This window comes from Schistocerca cancellata, chromosome 3 (genome assembly GCF_023864275.1).
Source record: "Schistocerca cancellata isolate TAMUIC-IGC-003103 chromosome 3, iqSchCanc2.1, whole genome shotgun sequence".
Taxonomy (NCBI): Eukaryota; Metazoa; Arthropoda; class Insecta; order Orthoptera; family Acrididae; genus Schistocerca; species Schistocerca cancellata.
In genome coordinates, this window is record NC_064628.1 from 150,426,458 (window position 1) to 150,449,915 (window position 23,458).

Sequence of the window (23,458 nt, forward strand, 5' to 3'; positions counted from 1 at the left end):
AAACATTCCCAGTATCAACATGTTTTGTTAAATGAGTGTCATTAAGTCAAAGCTCAGATATTGAAGAAAACAGAGCTTTCACATTAATTACAGTAATGGAGGGTTGACTTGATACTTCCCTGTAATTTCTACAAGAAATTTTAGTGAGTTGGGTTTTACATACTAAGGCCCACACATGTTACAGTGTTTAAGAAACTGCTGTTTAGTTTATCACAGCTTTTCAGGGGTCCCTGTATTGTCATAGGTAAAATATGGTAGGGTTAAGTAGAAGCCGACAACATTCTCGGAATAATAACGTTTCAAACATTGTATTGTAGATTGCCATCCTGACAGCTTACTTCAAAATATTTTGAACAATCATGAAGATGATACCAGATAGAAACCCAGTGTTATATTTCCATTCAGTCACCAAGTAAGCTATGTATATTTCCAAGCTTGTATTGTCGAATTTTGTTCTTAAGGCTTATTTAAACTAGCAAGTTATTTAACAATATTAAAAATTTCTGTTGTTTGTAAGTTTAGTTGTTTTAAAATGTAAAAGGTTAAAATGAGTACAAAGCAAAAAAGGCCACCCCCTTTAAGATGCCACCCCAAGGCATGTGCCTAGTGGGCCTATATGTAAATGCACCACTGTTAATGATGTCAAATCGGCAGCAAATTTCATCACATTTCTGCCTAGTGCCACTGTGGACATGTCATATGATGGAAGGATGTGAAACCCCTTTTACCCCCACCCCACATTTCACCCCTTCTTTTAATACCTCTTCTGTGATGGGAGATCAGAACCACGACATCCAGTGTTGAAATCACACAGGCTTTTTTTGTTTTTTTTGTTTTTCTTTCTTTTTTGTGGGTGGCCAAAGAAAACAATTCAGACACCACTTGGTGGCTGGGAAATGTGGAACTGTTGTACAGAACTGCAAATACCACTGTACAGATGCCACTTGTGGAGCAAGACCATCTTTCTCCAGTAACTGCATGCTCTGGGTGCAATACTGGTGCATGGGGCTATCATGGAGGATCCACTAGATGCTGCTGTGGAAAATCCTGACATGACTATCGTATCTCCTCATTGGCTACCATGTTACTATTCGCTCATATTGTTCTCTCTCCTTGCTGGAGGATCTCTTTGCAGACTATCTCCTGTGCAAGTGTACAAAGAAGGTGTGGCAGGGGAAGTTTCCATTAGGGGTAATGTTTGGACTACAGCTCTTGTGCATCTCATCCACAGGAATTAGTGGTCCCATATTCCAGATGCATGTTGATGAGCTTGGCATTCGTTTAGTGTGCCATACTACTTCCCCTCTATCAGTAGGTGAAATGAAATTTTAAGTGAGCTTGACTACAAGGACCATGCACATGCTGCATCATCTGACATTGCAGTACATAGCACCATCTACCCCATACACCAACCAAAGCTACCCAGCAAGTTTGACTGTACTAACCATAATAAACGTGTTTTTTCACCCGGTTCGTGTCATTCCTTTTTTGTGTTTTGCATCATCACAACCACACCAGGAAAGTGTTTCTGACCATGCATTGCAGTGTGATTTGCCATCATCTAGATACACTGTATCTCTCTTGAAAGTATGTAACCTCTTTGCTGAAACACTGTGTATAACTTTGCTGTTACCATGTAGGGTTTGTTAATTGTTCTTGGTCTCCTTGAGAGGTGCTGGAAAAAGTTCAGTTAGCTCCATTGAGCAATAAAAAAAATGGCTCTGAGCACTATGGGACTTAACTTCTGAGGTCATCAGTCTCCTAGAACTTAGAACTACTTAAACCTAACTAACCTAAGGACATCACACACATCCATGCCCGAGGCAGGATTCGAACCTGCGACCGTAGCAGTTGCGCAGTTCCAGACTGAAGCGCCTAGAACTGCACGGCCACTTCTGCCGGCTATTGAGCAAGCTATAGATTTTATGAAAAAAATTTTCATATTAATTTAAAAAAAGGTCTGCATTCTTTACATACCAGCAATAAAAGTAGATCAAAATTTAGATCACAATTATATACTGATCTACAAATTAGCAGCAATTTTTGAAACTGATTAAACATGCTCATGAAAAGAAGTCCAAGAGGAAGAAACATTACATCCTTCACAGCCTCCAGATCTAAATTTGTTGGATTACTTTTTGCTAGGCCACTTGAGAAGTGTAGTTTGAGACAAATAGCAGATGCTACTGAACTGCAACGAAAGGTATAACATACATCTTCATTAGTCTGTGAAGGTTTGGAGGTAATCTAGCATGTGCGTATGCATCATTCTTGAGGAGAATGGAAGCTTGTTTTCAGGTTGGAGGGGAATGGTTCAAACTATTCATAGATAAGTTTACTTTGCTAAAGACTACAGTTTTATTTATTTACATTTAAGAGTGTACTTTCATTTGACAGGTAGTTTTGGTTGAATTGTGTGTCTGACATGTGATATTATGAAAAAATGAACGGACTGTACTTGTGTGAAACAGTTTAATTTTCTGTTCTTTATTTCAAGTAGGATTATGTAGAAATTCAATAACTACTATGTAGGCAACAATATTCTGAACTACTTGGCAGATTAAAACTCTGGACCAGGACTTGAACCTGGGACCTTTACTTTTCCCAGGCAAGTGCTGTACCAACAAAGCTATAAAAGTATGACTCACGTCCCACACGCACAGTCCACTAGTATGTCATCTCCTATCTTCCAAATTTCGCAGAAGTTTTCCTGCATACCTAGCCTGACTAGCTTTCGTGGAAGAAGGGATATTATGGAGATGTGGCGTAGCCATATCCTAAGGGATTGTTTCCAGAATGTATTCTGAAGTTTTCTGCAGGCAATATTTTATACATGGAATGAAGATCACAGTGTTTATGCTTCTAATGTGCTGCATAATAATAGTAATAATAATGCATCCCTGTACTATTTTTTGTTAGTATAAAATTTTGTCTTGCAGCTAACCAAGAGACGATAGTTGAACTTCTGGGCTTCATGCAAACTATCTTTCCGCAATTTAATGGAGGGAGTGGAAGAACTCGAACTGGAATTCCAGCTCCTTCTCCTGAACCCATAGAGGAAAGTGAAGGACCAAACTGGGAACCAACACGAACAGAGGTGACCTTTGACTTCCATAGGTTGAATGTTCTGCTCTTACGTGCTGTTGTAAGGGATGGAACTATTGTAGGTCGTAAAATTGCCACTGCTACAATGTCACAGGCAAAAATACTGGCTACAGTCGGTAAGTACTAATATTTATTTCATTTTTTGTCCAATAATGTAATTGAAATGACAATAAAGAATTATTAAAATGTCCTTTAACGTTTTTACTTGTGTGTATTGGGAATACAGTTTTTAAATCTTGATTTGCAAATAAATGCTTTAATTAAATTAATTTGCATTTTTTACAACATGAAATGACTAGCGTGCTGCTTATTATATAGAGGCGGTTTGAGTGGCAGGCAGGCACATTGAAAAAAGACTGCTGATATTATAAGGTCAGAGCTTAGCACCTGAGGACAGCAGTGGTCGTGTGTGTGTGTGTGTGTGTGTGTGTGCGCGCGTCCATGTCACCAAGAACTTTGTTTGATAGTGGCCACTTTTAAGTGTTCTTCTTTACCACTCACACCTCCTTTATGTGGTGAGTAGCAATCTATTAATTTCATATTGTTTTATTCAGTCCCTGATTTTTCATTGTTTAATTTGCCTTTTTATTGTTCTTTATGCTCAGTATCTGATTTCTGTTATTCTTTGCATTGAGATGATCTTTGTATTTCTGGCAACTCAGAAAATCTAGTATTTCTTGTATGAATGAAATTTTTGAGCAGTGGATCACACACATTGCTCAGTAAAAGCAGAAGTATGTAAAATCCAGAAACTGATAGTTTTGTGTACTATCTGAAGGTAGACTGTGCAGGTGTATGGTTTTTGAATAGTAAGAGCTGTGTATTTGATTTTGATACCTAGGGAAGAACTGCCCAAATATTCCATCTCAAAAATAATGACCCTTGTGTCACATCTTTTTGTAGTTACTATATTCTTTCCATTTTCTTTTCTGCTGTCAACTTTTGTTACATGTGCTCCAGTTCTAGTTCACCTTACACTCCCTGCACTTTCAACTTTTCAAGTTGTCAGCTCTCATGTATTGACTTCCCACTCTGTCAGTATTTCTCTATTTGTCTTAATCCATAGTCCTAAGGAACTTCACATCAGAGTAGTCTTGCTTCCTTGAACTCTTTCCTTTATTTTGCTACATGGAAGAGCTACTTCAAAAGCCAAAGTTTGTCATCTTTTGTTCACAATTGTCTTTTTCTAGCTGATATGTCGGAGATTCTTCCACCTTTGTTTGACACTGTGATGGATGTGTTATTAAACTGCTTTCATTCATCTCTTAGCACAGTGTTTATTTTGTTCATTTTACAGGAAATGATGTTGTTATTCATGGATCTCTTGGTGGACTGCAGTTGTTGGATTTGACACCAGAAGGTCATCTTCACCCACGCATCTTATCACTTGGAAAAGACCCACTTGGAGAGCGTGATTCTTTAGCAGGATTGGCTGCTGACCTCTATAGCTTTGGGCAACACCATAACCAGGTTACTGATGCACTGAGTTTTAGTGTGTGCAGACCTCTGAATCGTCACACATCACTAACAGAAGGTTTGTTCATATATATTTTGGTTTGAAATAATTGCTGTTGATTGTGTGTTACAACTTTACCACAGCTGTATATCTAGTTGGTTCCCTTGATTGCTGGACTTGTTTGTACCGATGTAACTGAAGTTGGAAAACTTGGGATGCTAGTGTTATGTGGCCTGCCCACTAACCATGTAGACCATAAAAAAACTACTTTGTCTAGCATTCTAAAAATCATTACATAGTGAATGATATATTGCACTACCTTTTCATATGTTCTGAAATGCGTCTACTGTTGCAGTTACTACCTGTAACTCATTGGAGGGGGGTTATACCGTTCATAATGAAGCATCTGTCACTTCTACTGTCATTATTAAAAAAAAATTGTGGTGTAAACATTGTGCCAGTACTGCTCCTGTCCCAGTGGCAGCCTGTGTGCTGGCCAGAACTTGCTTACTCTATTCCCTGTACCCCTTTCCGTGAGTGATCAAGAAAGATTTAACAAATAATCAGTGATTCTGGGTGGGAAGTTCATCGTGTATTGAAGTGCATCTGTCTAAGAATTATCTTATCGAAATAATTGATTCAGTGATGGTGAGAGTGCCTAATATCTTGAGGTGCATTGAGAGGGCCATATTTTATGGAAATTTTTAGCTGCACAATCGTTGCCATAAACATTGCTGCAATTTTGCCGTATAGCTGGACAGTATTGCTGGTGCTAGCTGTTGCAGGTAATTGCCAAAGGATTGCTGGTGTTAACCACTGAAGGTGGAGAATATTTCGTATTGCAGAGCAGTATCTACCTCCGTCTCTGTCTGTAAATGTTTCCCTCTTGCTCTAACCTTTGTTTTCTGTGCATGTGTACATATAGCCATGTATTTTGTAGTTGTATGTTGTGTACAACAATGTAGAAGTGGAAAAATGAGAGAACTGTGAGTTTTATAAATGCAGTTCATCTATGTGCAGAGCTATGGGATATCAAAATCAACCCGGCGTGAGTGAGGTTGGGTATGTTATACCCGAGGTGTTTTGAAGTGCTGATTATTGAAAGTCATTGTTGCCAGACAAATCTTGCTGTCACAGTAGCTGGAGGTAAGGGAGAGATAGGAAAGATGCAGTGTTGAATTTATTGTTGCACCAGCATCAGAGGGAGATAGATGGGTGCAAAGGTGGCTAGGGTACGTCACACCTGACCTCGTAGTCAGTGTTACATTTTTGAGCTGTCAGCAAGTTTGTGAGATATATAGTTATTTACAGTATTCTTTGACTTATTTTTAGATTTTATATTTCTCAAGAAGTCTTATGAAGAAAATGAACATGGGCTACAAGAACTACTAGAAGTAGTTTTAGAAAACTGTTCAAATGCTAGTTCCTGTGATTCTGAGAGTGAAGAAGAGATTGACAAAGTTTCTCAAAGAAGTGAAGAAAGTGATTCGGAGTAAGAGGGTATTTTGTATGAGGTGGAAGAGCCAAAATGTGTGTTATCGGCTCCGTCAGTCACCTGAGGTATGTGGGATTTTTTATACTTCCGAAGATGGTACAAAATGGATGAAGTATTGTCCTATATTCGTTTAGAGAATATTATTACCAATTCTGCAGGCGTAAAAGGTGCTGCAAAATGTGTCAAAATGGAGACTGAATGTTGGAGTCTTTTTATAACAAACAGTATGTTGAATACTATACTTATATCTAAAAACAAAGATGATGTGACTTACCAAACAAAAGCGCTGGCACGTCGATAGACACACAAACAAACACAAACATACACACAAAATTCTAGCTTTCGCAACCAACGGTTGCTTCGTCAGGAAAGAGGGAAGGAGAGGGAAAGACGAAAGGATGTGGGTTTTAAGGGAGAGGGTAAGGAGTCATTCCAATCCCGGGAGCGGAAAGACTTACCTTAGGGGGAAAAAAGGACGGGTATACACTCGCACACACACACACACACATCCATCCACACATATACAGACACAAGCAGACAGATGCTTGTGTTTTTAGATATATTTTTCCCACGTGGACTACTATACTTAGACATACAAATAATCAAATAAGGAATATCAGGGGGAAAACCCAGAAAATAAAGAGCAGTACCACATGAACAATGCAACATTGGAGGATTTGAAGGCATTTATGGGACTTTTGTATATAGCGGGCCTAAACTGCTCAAAAAGACAAAACTTGAACTATTTGTGGCATACAGTGGTACTGGAGTTGCAATCTTTCAGACTACAAAGTCACTGCTGAGGTTTTACGTTCTCAAAAATTATTTGAGATTCTATGATAAAAACACCTGGGATGAAAGGAAAAAGACTGACAGTCTGGCTGCTATAAGAGATATTTTTGATAATTTTGCAGAAAATATTAAGCAACACTGTATGCTGTTTGAGAACCTTAATATTGATGAGATGCTGTTGTCTTTCTGAGGGAGATGTCCTTTCCGTGTATACATGACAGACCAACCAGCCAAATATGGCATAAAAATATATGCTCTTGTAAATGTAAAGACATTCTATATCCTCAAACTGGAAGTATACTCAGGAAAACGACTACCAGGACCTTACCAGCTTAGTAATAAAGCATATGATATTGTAAACCATTTTTGAATTTGAATTTGATGTTCAATAATTGGTTTACTTGTTACCCCCTTATCATCCATCTCTTGAAAGAACATTCATTGACTTCTGCTGGCACAGCCCATAAAAACAAGACAAGTGTACGTGAGATTTTCAAAAAAGGAACAGAAGTATGTAGTTCTTGATTTGGATTCCAGAATGATGTTATATTGGTGCCCTACATACCTTAAAAAAAGTTGAGCTGATTATGTCAACATTACACCATGATAAAAAAAATAGACCAGAAATGATCACTTATTACAATGCAGCTTAAGCTGCTGTCGATGTCACAAATGAACTGAGTGCCACTTATGATGTTGCCTGTAACAGCTAACGTTGGGCTGACAATTTTTTATGGTATACTCAATATGGCTGCCATAAATGCCATCACAGTCTACAGAGAAAATAACAAAGGTGACAAAACACGCATGAAGTGCTGAGATTTCATTTGTAATTTAGAGTTTAATCTGATAAATGACAGTCTTCGCATTAGGCAAGAAAATGTAGGTCTTCCAAGAGAAATTCGAAAGAGGATTGCTGATCAACTGGGAGGACCTTTTATTTTCTTTTTCTGTTTTGTAATTAGAAGATAATATCATTATGTTAATTAATCAAAGAATCTGTAATTTGTAATTCTTCAAGCTTTCCTAGTCGCATCTGGCGCTCTGTTCGTGGTGTGCGCCGACCAATAGCAACGGCTGTAGCATTTTCTTCTAGCCACGGCTGTTTCGAATGCTGTGCGCATACTTTTTGGTTATTATCCGTTGTCAGTATAGCTGGATTAAGTTCTGAATGGCGTCATTTGAGTCCTGTGAATTAGGACGTTCTGTTACCATGCTGTGTCGTGTTAGGCGTTCCATCCGAATTCTTGTCCCCCGTCCCAGGAGTGGCTGCAGCATCATTTTCAGGCCAATTGTGTTCAAATCATTGCTCAAGACTCGGAAGATCATCCTCAGATACTTTGTATGTTGTCTGAGGTGCCATTTCACATACATCCTTAGTTACATGTACTCGGCTGTCATCTCTAATTCTATCCTTATACTTGTGTCTCTTGGGGTCTGGATGTTGTGTACATTGCATCTTCAGAAGATAGAGTGCTGGGTTCCAGGGCCACCTGCTCTACCGCACTGATGAAGGCTGCAACAGGAATATTTCTGGGGGTAATTGCAAAATTGAGACCCTTGCTCAATACTTTCAAGGTGGTCGCGTCCAGTTCTTTCTCACTCAGGTTGACGACAGTGCGAGCGTCCTCGTTCAGCTGTGCTTTGTTGTTAAGACGTTCAAACTTGGCTATTTGTCAACACGCCAATTTCTTTCTTGTGCACTCAGCTAGGGTCCAGAAGGTCCCATCAACTCGGTCCCAGTCTTGTCTGGTTAGAGAATTTGCTATAAAAATGTGTAGAGCCAGCAACTCTCTGGACATCACATCAATTTGGTGGCACATGTTACGTACTCTCTCCCTGACCAATGCTAAGCTCGCTCAATGTTCAATTCTGTTGGCTGCTCTCGAATTTATGTGATGTTTGATTCTGCAAATACTGGAACCACGTCATCTTCTTGGCATCACAGCAGGAAACAGAGAGAACTGAGCAGTCTGCTCTTCCTTTGTCGAAGCTTGTCTAGCTTTCTAATATTTAAATACGTTTGCTCCCCATAGAGACTTCTTATGTAATTCTTCAAGCTTCCCCAGCGAGGAATTGTCATGTTGATCAATCAGGTTTCTGCCAGTTATTCACGTCTTTTCTGCACAATATTTCAACTGCGTGACTCGCAGTCTTCTTCAGGTGCTGTCTGATACTGATTCCAGTGTGGAACGAGTCCGGTATTAATGCCTACGTTGTGCTAGGCGTTCCCTCTGCCGTCCACACTGTGTCTGGTGCTCTGTCCATGGTGTGCGTTGACCAATAGCAACGGCTGTAGCACCTCATCTGTGATTTTGTTCGAATTTTGTACAAAAAAATAAGTTAAACTTCTGAAACTTGTACTATTCTGAGGAAATATAGGTACCTCATTATTTCTCCCAAAAAAAGGTTTTATATCTTAAACATAGTAATTTACTTACTCATCTTGTTTAATAGACACCATTATTAATATCCCAAGTAAAAAATACCTAATACACAATTATAGTATCAAAAATCAGTCATCAGGGTTTTGGGTATCTCATACCCACCTCGTAGCTTGTGTAACAATTTCTCACCTCATTCATGCCAGGTTAATGTATAAAAGATCACAGTCTGAAAAAAAAAAGCAGTTGGATCAGCTGGGACTCACACTTGATGAGGCATACAAAAAATTCTGAAGTCTTCAAACCTGTGCCAAATGCGAGACAAAGAAGTTGCATAGGAAAAGTGGAAGCAGTTGACATTTGATGCCATTAGTTTCATACTATCTCGAGACATACCTGAAGTGGGAACTGATAGTGTAAACAGTTGAGTGCTGGTAACAAATATAAAATAGAAATAATAATAATTGCATTGTTATTTCAAACATCCCTTAATGAAATCTTCTGGTCCTTCTATCAAAGTATTGCATACTTCCGGTACCATGAAGCTTATTGATGAATAGTGAACTTAAAAATTGTTGAACATGTTACACAGAAATTAAATATGTTTTCATTTGATATCAATAAGATCTGCAGAATTACTCATGGATTCCATTTCTGTATTCTTTTAGTTGAGACAAATCTCCATTGCATTTTATTAAATTGATCAATTTCTAAAACCAAGGAATTAGAGATGGCCAAAGTAATACTTTTTACAGAACCATTCCTTTGAAGACAATTCTTCTTATTGAACTAGTTCGAAGAAACAGTTCAAGTGAACTGTATAGGTCTTTTTTCACCTTAAAGTACCAATAAATAAGTACAAAGAAGGGCAGCTCATTTTGTATTATCATGAAATAGGGGAGTTAGTGTCACAGACATCATACGTGAATTGGAGTGGCAGTCATTAAAACAAAGGCGTTTTTCATTGTGATGGGATCTTCTCATGAAATTTCAATCACCAGTTTTCTCCTCCGATTGTGAAAACATTCTGTTGGCACCCACCTACATAGGGACAAATGATCATCATGATAAAATAAGAGAAATCAGGGCTCGCACAGAAAAATGGAAGTGCACATTTTTCCCACGTGCTGTTCGAGAGTGGAATGGTAGAGAGACAGCTTGAACCCTCTGCCAGGCACTTTATTGTGAGTAGCAGAGTAGTCACGTAGATGTAGATGTAGATAAGACCACTTAGAAAAAAAAACTGATGCTAATCAATTAGAAAGCAAAATTTTACTGCCTACAAAAATTTAATGGCCTTTTTTTCCAACTGCAAACGATGGAAAATCCAAGATAGAATGTTACAGTATCATGGAAAGAGTAGTTGCGACTCACCATATAGCAGAGATACTGAGTCGCAGATAGACACAACGAAAAGACTGCCAGAAAGTGAACTTTTGGGCAAAAAGCCCTTCGTCGGAAACAGATCACACACACACACACACACACACACACACACACACACACACACAATCACAATCACAGTATCAGTCTGGTCTCAGCAGCCCCAGAGACTGTATTTATGTGTGTGTGAGTTGCATGTGTGTGTGCGTTTTGTCTATTTCCGACAAAAGCGCGATTGTATACCTGTCCTTTTTTCCACCTAAGGTAAGTCTTTCTGCTCCCGGGATTGGAATGACTCCTTACCTTCTCCCTTAAAACCCGCATCCTTTTGTCTTTCCCTCTCCTTCCCTCTTTCCTGATGAAGTAACCGTTGGTTGCGAAAGCTTGAATTTTGTGTGTGTGTGTGTGTGTGTGGAATGTTTCCCTCTATTATATTCATATCATTAGAAAGAAATATTTAAATACACAATAAATGAATTGTTAAAAGAAAAACCAGTAAATGTATGCTCGAAGTGCAAACAAATATTTATCCAAAATAATGTTACATTTACGTTACTTTCTCTTAGTGAAATATTTACAAGCCATTAAATCGTACAAAAATTATTTTAGACAACTTGTTTGTTTGCAACCTATTTCTTTTCTCAGTCATTACTTGACCAGCTTTTGAAAAATGTGTCTGCAAGAACTGAGCTAGCTGGCATGGACAATTTTTGCAAGTGAGGGTACATTACTTTTCTCGTTCCCACCAAAGTAACAGGTCAGACAGCCTGTGTAAAATTAGTTCAGCTAAGTATTTATCTGTTTTTACAATAGTAATGACTTTTTGGTTTTGTTGTGGCATTAAAACCACTGCTTCTCAATCGAATTTCACCCAAATCTTTGATGAAGTTTAGTGCACTGAGGGCTTAGGAAACTTGAGTGTGAAGTACAGTGCTGAGGTCTGAAGCATGGTTCACCAGCCAATACGGAAGCTGGATCGGAGTAGGTTGTTGAGTCAGATGTTGAGGTTGATAATGAAGATATTCAAGAATGTGATGAACTTTGTAGTTCTTGTATGGAAAAAGGTGGCGTGTTGTTCATCCTCCCTTTTTTTTTGGGGGGGGGGGGGGGGGGGGGAAGACAGTTGTCTGTTTGTTTCTTAAGTGTCTCCCTAAATTTCCAAATGAACCTCCAACTGCTTGAAGATGCGTTTTGTAGTCTTACTTTCTTTTTAATTGAAATGGTACAAACTACTGCTAGTTTGTCTTGAAGGCATTGTATGTAGCTCCGACTGCAAAACAGCACTGCAGAATTAAAAATTATGCACAAAAGTGAAAAGTACGATGTACTGCAACTGATGTATAGAAAATGGCATGGAATTGAAAAAAAACCCTTACCTTGCAATACTGGTACAGTCTGAAAATGTAAATAGCAAGGCATGACTTTGTGATTCGGGCTCAAGGAATGAAAGGAACTGTAAAGCACACTTGATCACTTGCCTGATTGTGTGTTAACTGTTCCTGTATACTCAGTTCCTATGTATTGCATACTTAAGGCTACCATACGTCCGGGTTTCCCCTGATTTGTCCTAGTTTTGAGGGTGTCCAGGTAAGTCCTGGGTGTTTTTATACTATTGTCCGGGGTAAACCTGCATGTTTTCTTGTGCCTGAGTGCAGTTTTTTCAAATATAGAGTCTTTGTTCATGTGATTTTAATTATTTTTTTGTCCGTCATAATATTTAATGTCTGAAACTCCTGTGCTGCTGGTTAATGAATAAGAGACAAAATAATGTATTAATATTGGCTCTGCAATGATGTCAAAAATGTATTTTCATTACAAAATGTATGTTTTTTGGATGGTAATTATCATACAAACATTTAAAATGTAAATTCTTGTTATACTATGGCCAAAATAATGCAGGTGAAGATTTAAACATAAGAAGAAATTGTAAATAAAACAAAATTCAAACAAAATCAGGAATAGAAATGAATTTGTTAACTTGGATTAAAATATAAGATAATAAAATGGAAGAAATCAAATTGATGTTAATGTATAAAAATAATTATAATCACACCTACAAAGACTCCAATGAAAAAAGAATGGGTAGGTGGAAAAAATGAGAGCAAATGAAGCAGTCAGTACCACGATTTAAATGACGCTGCAAAGTACTGCAATGACAAAATTAATTGAAACCAGTTAACTGAAAGGAAATAATGACCAAAGTTACTTCACCAAAGATTTAAAAATAAAAAAAATTCTAGACACCTCTGCAAAGAGTAATTGTCTAAAGGAAGACATAGGGTGATTATCATTTCAAATGCAGTAAATTATTTTTCAAAGTGGAAAACAATAATACAATATGTTCCCATAGGTTCTTTTTCTAGGACCTATTCTGTTGTTTGTTTTATTTGTATGATGTATTGAGAGCCACTCCAAGCCTTGTTTTTGTCTAATGTGATGTTCCGTTGTATCAAAAGAAAATACTTTTGAGAGAACTATGAATATTACAAAGAGATAAAATGGCTGGCCAGTTTGTACCTTCTGGAAGTGAAACTCCAGTGCTGCTGTTAGTCATATTTAAAAGTGAAAAAACTATTTTTGGCTTTCGAAACTATTAGTTCCATCCGCAGGGAGGAAAGAGAAGGGTGATTGGTTGGGGAAGATGAGAAAACTCAGGTGTTCAGAAAGCTGCTTTCTATTGTTATGTTCACCAATGCTAACCATCCCCTCTATATTATATTAGTGACCACTGATTCACTGTCATGCACAAATTTCCTCCACTGTTAATAGTAAATGATGTGGTGTTCTGATAGTATTTTGATTGAAAGAATATCTGATTAATAACATGTTCCAGCATGTGAAGTTTACTTATGGAACCATTGCATTGTGATTATATTTGTGGGGAGGATTCTGCTCTTTTGTTACTTTGTATGAAAGTTTCAAAGACTGAAATTTCAGTCATGCTCTTAACTGCTTTTTCTGCATACCATTCATGAACATTGAGGACTAATTGTATCATTGTGGTGATGTACCTGTTCATATTATGAGATACTTGAGGATGGTTCCTTGACAGCAGTATGCCAATGATGATCTTCTCTAAATGTAATTGGTCATTTATTGGATGTTTTGGAATTTTACTTCACATTGAGTGTTTGGAAGCACCTTATGTATTGAGAGCTCGACTTGAAAATCAGGGCACCAATTAGCAGGATATTTTTTATAGTCCTGTATGTGTCCGTAAGAAAGTTTAACTGTATGTATGTGATCTTCTGAAACTCACCTACTATATCTAAATGATGCCAATTTCAAACTTTTTGTATTTTCAAAAATTGGTTTTTTTTTTTTTTTTTTTTTTTTTTTTTTTTTTTTTTTTTTTTTTTTTTTTTTTGAAACATGAGAAATCTTCATATATGTGTGAAATACAGACGTACAGTAACAGTATATGTGGCACGTAACATCATTAGCTGTCTACACCATTAAATGTAAAATGTTTTGATGTTCATATAGGTTTGAAATGGCCAGAAATAAAGATCCGTATGGCGTCTGTGTGGTATACACACTCACCTCAAATTGTGGCAGAATTGCAGTGTTGTGTTGCAGAGTTTCAGCAGTATCTTACAAATTTGGCTCGATCTATAAAATCAGCCGCTACAGAAATGGCAATAGGGCTGGTTCAAGCTCGGTAAGTCAACATGCTTGCAGCAGTAAACAGTCAGAACATTTATTGATGATGTATATTGTAAGATACTTTTCTGTCAGGCTGTCCAAGAGATAAACTAGACTGTATAAGAGATGAACTAGACTGTATGTAGTAATTTCCCTTTATCTTCTACATTTGTTATTACACCATTACAGGTAATGGAAATTAAAATCAGTCCACTCAATGATTGTCACAGTGGCACTATTGCCATGAGCATAATAGATCTTTAGAACAGAAAAAACAGTCTTGGTTGCACAAAATAAGTTCATTTAATCTTTACAGGCATCATGTTCTGCCCATTGTAGGCATCATCAGACCATTTGGAGAAATTACAAACTGTATTGCTATTAAAGGCAATAATAAATGATGACTTAAAAATAAAAAGATGAAGACATAACCCCAATTGCACCATAACTGTCTTACTGATAAACATTCTTGCTAATCATAACAAGATGTTGAACGTAATTAATAGTCCCATAGAACTGGTAGGTAACAACCAGGTGTCCACTGTTGATGCTTCATTACATCAGCTAGAAACAACATGAAAAAAGGTAATGGCAGTAACAAAAAGAAAGCTACTACATTGTGCAAAAGGTACCTAACTTAGGCAAATAGGCATAGTAAGTGTACAGAAAAAACTCAAGAGTGCAAAATAAACCCCTATAATGGCTCAGCTAATCCGCCTTTGGCAAATGACTGGGCATTAATAAGAATAAAGAAACAGCAAAAATTTTTAGTAAAAATATGAAGTAACGAAGTAAGCAATGCTAAATTGGAAAACTAACTGTAATGATGATAACTTACCCATGAAGAAACCATCCCATGAACGCAGATATTGTCTGTTTACAATACAGTGAGCATGCGCTGTCATGCTGACAACTAGACTGCCAACCAAGTGTCAAGGCCCAGTGGAGACATAGTGAGGAAAGGCTCACAGGATGGTGCATTGAAACATAATTGATGGCTCAGGCTTAAATAAAAATAATCAAAAAGTAATATAAGTGGCAACCATCATTTAAAGATACAAATCATATTATCAAAAACTGTTGGCTGTTTTCAAAACACTTGTTCATTTATTCGATCTGTAATGGGAAACAGTTAATTACCTGCCTACAAGGCACTTGTCTGCCCAACCCAAAAATTGTTGTCTACTCTCCCCAGATATAAAAAACCTGTACAGAAGTGTACCTGCATCTGAAACCATTGGAATTATATGTAAATTCTTGATTGCAAAGAGTCCTTAATAGAGAAAGTTTACAAGATCACTGGCCTTCTGGAAATATTAATTTCCCATAATCACTTTTCTTTTAACAGTTTCTTTTACAAACAAGGAGACAGCTTCACAATTGGCAGTTGCCTCTCTGATTTCCTGGCTGATCCATTTGTCAATCCACTCCAGGCCCATGCCGGGATGGTTCCTCTGAAAGGACACGGCCGACTTCCTTCCCCATCCTTCCCTAATCCGACGAGACCGATGACCACGCTGTCTGGTCTCCTTCCCCAAACCAACCAACCAACCATTTGTCAATCTTTTTGGACCTGAATATATTAAATGAAAATGCTCTATTGGTGAAAAACTGATCTTGTACAAGAGATATGTGGATGATATTTTGATGATTTCACTTGCAAAGAGATTGGGTCATTGATTGAAGAGTTAAGTCAGTGTTACCCTAAGTTAATCTTCATTTATGCAATAATGGACCAAGATGGGATCTTAAATTATCTTGACCACTCTTCAACAGTTGAATGACAGTAAAATCACCTTCAATATTTTTGAAAGCCTTCTACTAGTTTTTCAACAGTGCACTCCTCCTCCAATCATCCAAGGAGCTATAAACACAGCTATTTTAGAGCTGCAGTAACATGAATGTGTGAACTCCCTCTCTCTGACGGCAATATCAACAAAGAGATAGACAATCTGTCCTTTGTAGCACATAAAAATGGTTAAAGCCATTCACTGATGAACTGTTTATATGACGAATGGAAAAGCGATGTAGTCTCCACTATTATTCACTTACATCCACAGTGTGCGAAAGTACACTTGTGGCTATTCAATTTCGTGGGTCATTTTCATACAACTTGGTTAAACTATTTCGGTATACTAATGTTAAAGATTTTTTTGAAGGGCTCTCCCATGCAATAAATGCTCCTTCATATCTACTGACAGATAAGGTCAAGTGAAAAAAATTTCCTTCTTTGCCCAATACCTCAGATCTTGTGGTCATCGACCCCCATATTTAGAAAACATTAAAATCCTTCTTGCGGCCAACAAAGGTAAGAAACTGAGTTTATTGGAAGAGTTCAAAATTTCTAAGCATATCTTTTTAAAACTTTTGAATTTTAAATGAACAAGACTTTTCTAAACATCAAACATTTTTTGATATTAAGATGCATGTCTTCAAATGATGGTTGCCACTTATATTACTTATTGATTATTTTCATTTAAACACTAGCCAACAATTAATTATGTTTCAATGCACCATCCTGTGAGCCTTTCCTCACTATGTCTCCACTGGGCCTTGACACTTGCTCTGGCAGTCTACTTGCCAGCAAGACAGCAGGTGGTCACAGCATTGTGTTTGTGGGGTGGTTTCTTTGTGTGTAAGTTATCATCGTTTCAGTTAGTTTTCCAGTTTAGCATTGCTTAATATTTTTACTAAAAATTTTAGCTGTTTCTCTATTATTGAGTGCCCAATCATTTGCCAAAGGTGTATTAGTCTAGCCTTTATAAGAGTTTATTTTGCACGTGTGAGTTTTTTCTTCTCACTGAATATACCCGTTTGCCTATGTTACGTACCCCTTGCATACTTTAGTAGTTTTATCTTTCCTACTGTTACTACTTTTTTCATTTTGCTTCGAGGTGATGTAATGAAGCATTGACAGTGGCTATAGTGCTGTTACCTCCCAGGCCTATGGGACTCTCAATTATGTTCAATACTAGCAAGAATGCTTGTCGGTAAGCTCAGATATGGTGCAACACTTTGAGTTGAAATTTGTATCTCTCACCACCCCCTGAAACACATTTGTGGCCCTGAGTTCCTCTTGTTATTTTTAATTTATTCATTTATTGTGTTCTTCAATGTCAATTTATACTTATACAAGTTTGTAGTTTTGCCAGATGGTCTGATGATGCCTAGAACAGGCAAAATACATCACATTTGAAGATCAAATAAACCTATCTTGTGCACGCAAGATCATTTTCTTTCTGTTCTAAAGGTAATGGAAATGATGACCGATCAACATCTAAAACTTTAGAAATGGGTGTCACTTGATTAAAATGAATAAAATTCTGTGTAATGCAGTAGCTCCTCCTCCTCCTCCTTATCATCATCATTATCATCATAATCCTCATCTTTCTTTATGTCCTTCTTCCATCTCTTTCTGTTTTCCACTTACCCTTCACTGTCTTCCATGTGTACTACTGAAGTACATGATTTCATCCATGCACAGTTGATCTTTTCTGAAGATGAGATAGTTTTATTCTTGGTGACGGGATTGGCTGTGAGGTTTTATTTATGGCAAAATTAATGTATGGTAGACCATATAGAAATTTCATTTGATAAATTTAACAATGTTTGTATTTAGGATATTGTAACTGTATTTCTGATTGTATTGTTTGTGAAATTAATGTGCATGTGGTCAGACTTTCTAAAATAGACAAGGTTTATTTGCTTATTCAGGTTAAATCTTCATATTTAACTTCTGTTAACAGGACAGAGCTACTAGCTCAGACTTTTTATACAAACAACAAGTTGTCCACGTCACTTACTGCCATTGGTTCCGAGACACCTTCTCCAAAACGAAGGGGTCAGAGCAGTGTCTCACAATCTGCAGCTGATCTGATGGATAGTGTAACAAGTACACAGACACCATACAGTCCCAGTGAGGATGGAATTCTAGATCAAGTCATCAATATAAAGTAAGTAATATCTTTCTTAATGGAAAAAGAGTTTAATTTTACAAACACGAATTGAAGCTTTGATACTACCTGGAGTAGGAATTATTGCCATGACTGACTGAGAGCTGGAGAGAGACCACAGGACATTTTAATTTCTACTACCAATACTTTTCCTAATAAATTCAAAAAACTTTTTCAGCGTGACCAGGAAGAAGGCAGGATTCACACTCTTAGCAGTGGAAGTTCCAAAACCTAACAGAATATTTTTTTGCATGTAAAATCTCATCAGTTTTTCTCTAACTTTTGGAATCACCTTTTGATGTAGGTATACTTTTCTTCATAAGTAAGACAGATTCTTTGATGAATTTTACAGAACATACTAAACATACTTGATGGTGTTGGGAATTCTTTGAGTTTATTTAATTGTTGAAAAAATGAATGAGTACTTACATTTCAAACTTCATGTTTAGAAAAACTCAAAATTCTTATTTAATTATCTCAATTTCCATCACTTTTTAATAGATGTGGAAAATTATAGTGTTTTGCGTTAAGGAGGTTGTTTTTATAAGCATGTAAAGTTTGAAAGTAATAGGACTTTTGCTTTGGGTATTAATGTACCTACATACACAAATTTGTGTTTTGCAGAAAATGCCCATTAAGTTTCAGGTTGTTTTTGGCATTTGTTTAGAATTTTCCAGCCTATAAGCAGGTTCTTTTTCACTTTCTGTATCAGTTTTCTTTTTTTTCACATTCATATGATACACTCATCTTGATTTTTGTCACTTCCAAAACTTATTTTTCTGCTTTCACTACATGTTCTCTATCTATCACATACAAAGCTTTTGTACAGTTCACTCCATGCGTAGTTCCTATTTTCTCTGAAACATATTTCCTGCTTTGCACACCATCATTAAAACATGAAACTGCATCATAAGCAGCAATACCAAGTGTGTTTCTTCCCGCAAAAATAGTTTTTGGAAATCTTTCCGTCATACTGATTAAAATTCCCTTTCGGGTGTTGGGTACCACCATGAAGACATTTCTTCAGTAATTCCTCATTCAAAAAGTCCATAAACATTACAGCAGCTGGTGGAGAATTCCTGTGATAATATTCTTCACCACCAGCAATTGACTTTAAGTAGCCACACCATGGTTCACTTCCCTTTGGACACAAATTGTGAGTAGGATTATTGTTTGTGGACCTTTTGTGGAACTATAAAGCCAAAATGGTTGCTTCATGTTTTCAAATCCCCTGTATTTCATCTTATTGGCAATCTACAGTATATCTATAGCTTGTCAATTTCTGCATCAGTCAGTCACCCTCTCCCTTTGATTTCCTTCCCATCAGATCATTATTTTTTTTAATGACAAATCTTGTCTCAGCTTTCTAAGTGTAGTGCTATGTATTTTCTGTGCATGCCCCACATATTCATAATTTCTGCACAATAGTGTCAGTTCCATATGGAGCACATTTTTGAACCTCAAGTAAAGCTTTACTGTCACCATTACCAATATACTTCACATATCACAGGCTGTGGGATGCCAACAGATCTGGTAAACAAGCTGACAGCTCTCTGTATTACCATACCTCCACTTGAGCCCTTATAGTTCATATTACATTCATGATCTGGAATCCCTTTCACACAACTGTGATAAGATTTGCTAAAAACTTCAACATTTAGTACTTAGCCAGTGTCAACAGATGTTGCTGTAACAATGCCATTCAACAAAGTGTTCCCTCTTTTTTGCCAAGTACGTTCAAAAGCAACCACCATGTCACTGTCACCATCATTTTCAGCAATAGATTCTTCAGCAGCAGCAATAATATCTCTCAAATTTTTCTGGTTGGGGTGGAAGATTCAGCACAGCTCAAAATGTTCTTGCTGCTTCTCTCCCCTACCAATACAGCGCTTACCATACTCTACCCTCACATCCACATCATAGCCTTTGTTTATGATTGTAGATGGCACGCAAGATGCACCAAGTTTGCATTTGCTGCAGAGTAAAGATACGTTTGTTGCAAGGCCATTCCTTGCATTTTCATCTTCCACCATAGAAACACACTGCATGCCAAAGCAATGCTTGCTCATAACATTGTCAAATATTAACTGTGATAGTGTATTAATATCAACAGCACTACTGCATGAACCCTCAGATTCACAGCCTCCATTTTCATTAGCGCCAAAAACAAATTTCTGTCTTGAAGCACTTGGTGGTGATACATTTACTGGTACTGAGAGGTTGCAGTCTTCTGCCACTGGTGTACTATTTGTTGTAGCACACTTTAATGTGTATGTGTTGCCCTGGTGACATTGTTTATGTTTGAAGCGATGAATTCTAGGCATCTTGTGTGATAATATGCCACAAACAAGCACAAAACAACACAGCGAAATGAAAAGTGACTTGAAATTCACAAAACCACACAACAAGACTTTAAAAACAAAGAATAAACAAAATCAGGCAACAAAACAATGTACATTGATAGTAGCAGAAAAAGTGTTGATACTGATAGTCCTTTGTTTCAGATATGACAATCCCTGGTGAAAGTATAAAGGTTGATTTAAGAATGTTGTGCGAAGAGATGTGGTGCTGCACTTCCTTACACTTAAGATCAAATAAGATGTCTTATATGTCCTCAGAGATGTATGTTTTATAAAGGAAAATCTCCAGGAAGATGTACACTACAAAGTGAGCATATTTTTTAAGAATAGAAATTTTTTGTTGTCTCCTGCCCCTTTTATGAAACAGGAGCTGAAAATTCATGTGGTCACCAAACAATTCTTCTCATCAATGAAAAGGCATATTGTGTCCAGACATTGATTGCAGAGAGCATACCGTATGAGAGCAGAATACTCAGCAGTTGTAGTTCTATTAATTAGAATGTTATGGAAATGTGACATCACTGATCTGAAATAGAGAGAAAGCAACATTCATATTGAGGGTGGTCTGAAAAGTTCTTGGTCTGATAATCTGCCTCTGATGACCTCATTGTTGATGGGATGTTACACCCTAATATTCTTTACTATTCCTTGGCCTGATAGTGAAAATGAGAATTTATGATTTTAAAAACTTTTTTCACCATAATCTCTTTTTAACATCAACGTACACCATCCAGCAGTGTGACATTATTCTATCTCTGTTGTGTTCTGTAAGTGCTGCAAAATACCCACGTATAGCTGCTATTGTTTTTTGGTTGCACAAAAACTACTGACCAGCAAAGAAGATTGATTTTTGGGAAGAGATGGAAGTCTGAGGAAACCAAATCTCGGGAAGAGGGCAGATGTACCAAAAGTTTGTATGTCAGATCCCTTAAATTACTGCTTGCCAAGACACTTCTGTGGGCATGTGCATTGTTTCGTTAGAATAATATTGTCATGTTCTGCAAATCAGGTCTCTTTCCTCAAATTTTTGCGTTCAGATGTATTATTGTTGTGACCTTTAGTCCAAAGACTGATTTTGAAACTGTTCTCCATGCTAATTTCTTGTGCAAGCCTCCTCTTCATCTCCACATTACCATGACCTACATTCATTTGAAAGTGCTCACTGTATTCAAGCATTGGCTTTCCTTTACAATTTTTAACCCCCACAGTTAATTCCATCACCAGGTTGACAGTTCCTTGATGCTTCAGGATGTGTCCCATCAACAAGCCCTTACGTTAATCTAGTTGTGAGATAGATTTCATTTTTCCTCAATTTGATTCAGTACCTCCTCATTTGTTATTAGAATTACCCACCTAACTTTTAGCATTCTTTGGTAGTACAAGAGTTTAAAAGCTTTTATTCTCTTCTTCAGTGAATTGCTTGTAGTCCACATTCCATTTCCATACAAAGCTTCACAACAGACAAATATGTTCAGGAAAAAAATTCTTTACACTTAAATTTATTTGTGATATTAACAAATTCCTCTTTTTCAGAAATGCTTTTATAATAGCCAATCTGCATTTTACATTCACTCTATTTTAGCCAACATCATTCATTTTGTAGCTAAAAAAGGAAACCTCACTTGCTATTGTTAATGTGTCATTACCCAGTCTAGTTCCTTGACCAATACCTGATTTAATTCGACAGTGTTCCATTACTCTACTGTTGATATTAAGCTTATAATTTCTTTTAAAGATACTATCCTTTCTGTTCAATTGCTGACAGAATTACAATGCCATTGGCAAACCATAAAGTTATTGTTTCTTCTCCTTGAACTTTAGTTCCTTTTCTAAATTTCTCATTGGTTTCCTTCACAGCTTGCTCATTGCACAGACTGGATAACACTGGGGATAGGTTACAACTGTCTCTCACTACCTTCGCCACTTTGTATTTACTTTTTATGCCTTTCAGTTCTTGTAACTCTGGGCCTCCAGAATACATCTGCCTCCTTGGTGGTAGGGGGAAAAAATCTCCTTCCGTTGCTCCCAAAGTACCTACATCGGGAGCAAGCCCCCCCCCCCCCCCCCCCCCCCACCAACCACAGGGGACATTGGTCCCCTCCTCCCAGTTGGAGAAGCAACAGCCTCCTCCGGCTCCACTGGTGTGGAAGGGGTCCCTTGGTACCCTCTTTCCCAAGGTCTCCACTAATGCCACAGTGGACACTCGCCAGTGGCTAAAGGAGCCAAAAGCTGCTGGATGAAGAGCTTCATGGTCATCATCCGTGCCTGAAGCTACTTCAGAGAAGTCCTACCAGCAAGCCCCTAAAGAGAAGTGAGAGGGCAAGCAAACAAAGAAATCTGCTAAGAAAAAGGACCCTCTGATGGCCCCAACACCACCACTCCCTCCAAATGAGATGGAAATCTCAACATCCGCTGAGGACCTGGATCTCACTGATGCCTCATCCACAATAGGAATAGATACAAATACTCAATCTGCGGCAGCAGATGACCCTGAGGCGTAACCTGCCTCCTTTTATGCTTCATGCCTTTCCAGCCTCATGATAACATCATCCTTCAGTGGAATTGCTGCGGTTTTTTCCACCACCTGGCTGAGCTACGGCAACTGTTAAGCTTTACACCTGCTTTCTGCATTGCCTTCCAGGATACCTGATTCCTGGCAATGTAGACCCCTGCCCTTCACAACTAAAGGGGATATTACAAGAACCGTAGCAACTATAATAGACACAAACTCCACCTGACACTCCATGTCCTGAACTCAGTATGCAGTGACTCTGTGCCCCGTCAAACAGCTTCAAGGTGTGGCTTTCAGGATAAGGACAATGCAGGAAATAACTGTCTGCAACGTATACATCCTCCAGATGGTGAAGTACCCCTGAACACATTGG

General features: G+C 37.7%; 1 protein-coding gene across 1 annotated transcript in view; it reads left to right on the forward strand.

Moving 5' to 3' along the window:
* The window catches only part of LOC126174771 (intermembrane lipid transfer protein VPS13D), a 531,199-nt gene that overhangs the window by 167,437 nt on the left and 340,304 nt on the right, over window positions 1–23,458 (forward strand). Inside the window, 4 exon segments of the mRNA XM_049921112.1 lie at window positions 2,940–3,221; window positions 4,403–4,639; window positions 14,102–14,276; window positions 18,007–18,213. Coding sequence (XP_049777069.1) covers window positions 2,940–3,221; window positions 4,403–4,639; window positions 14,102–14,276; window positions 18,007–18,213 — 901 coding nt within the window.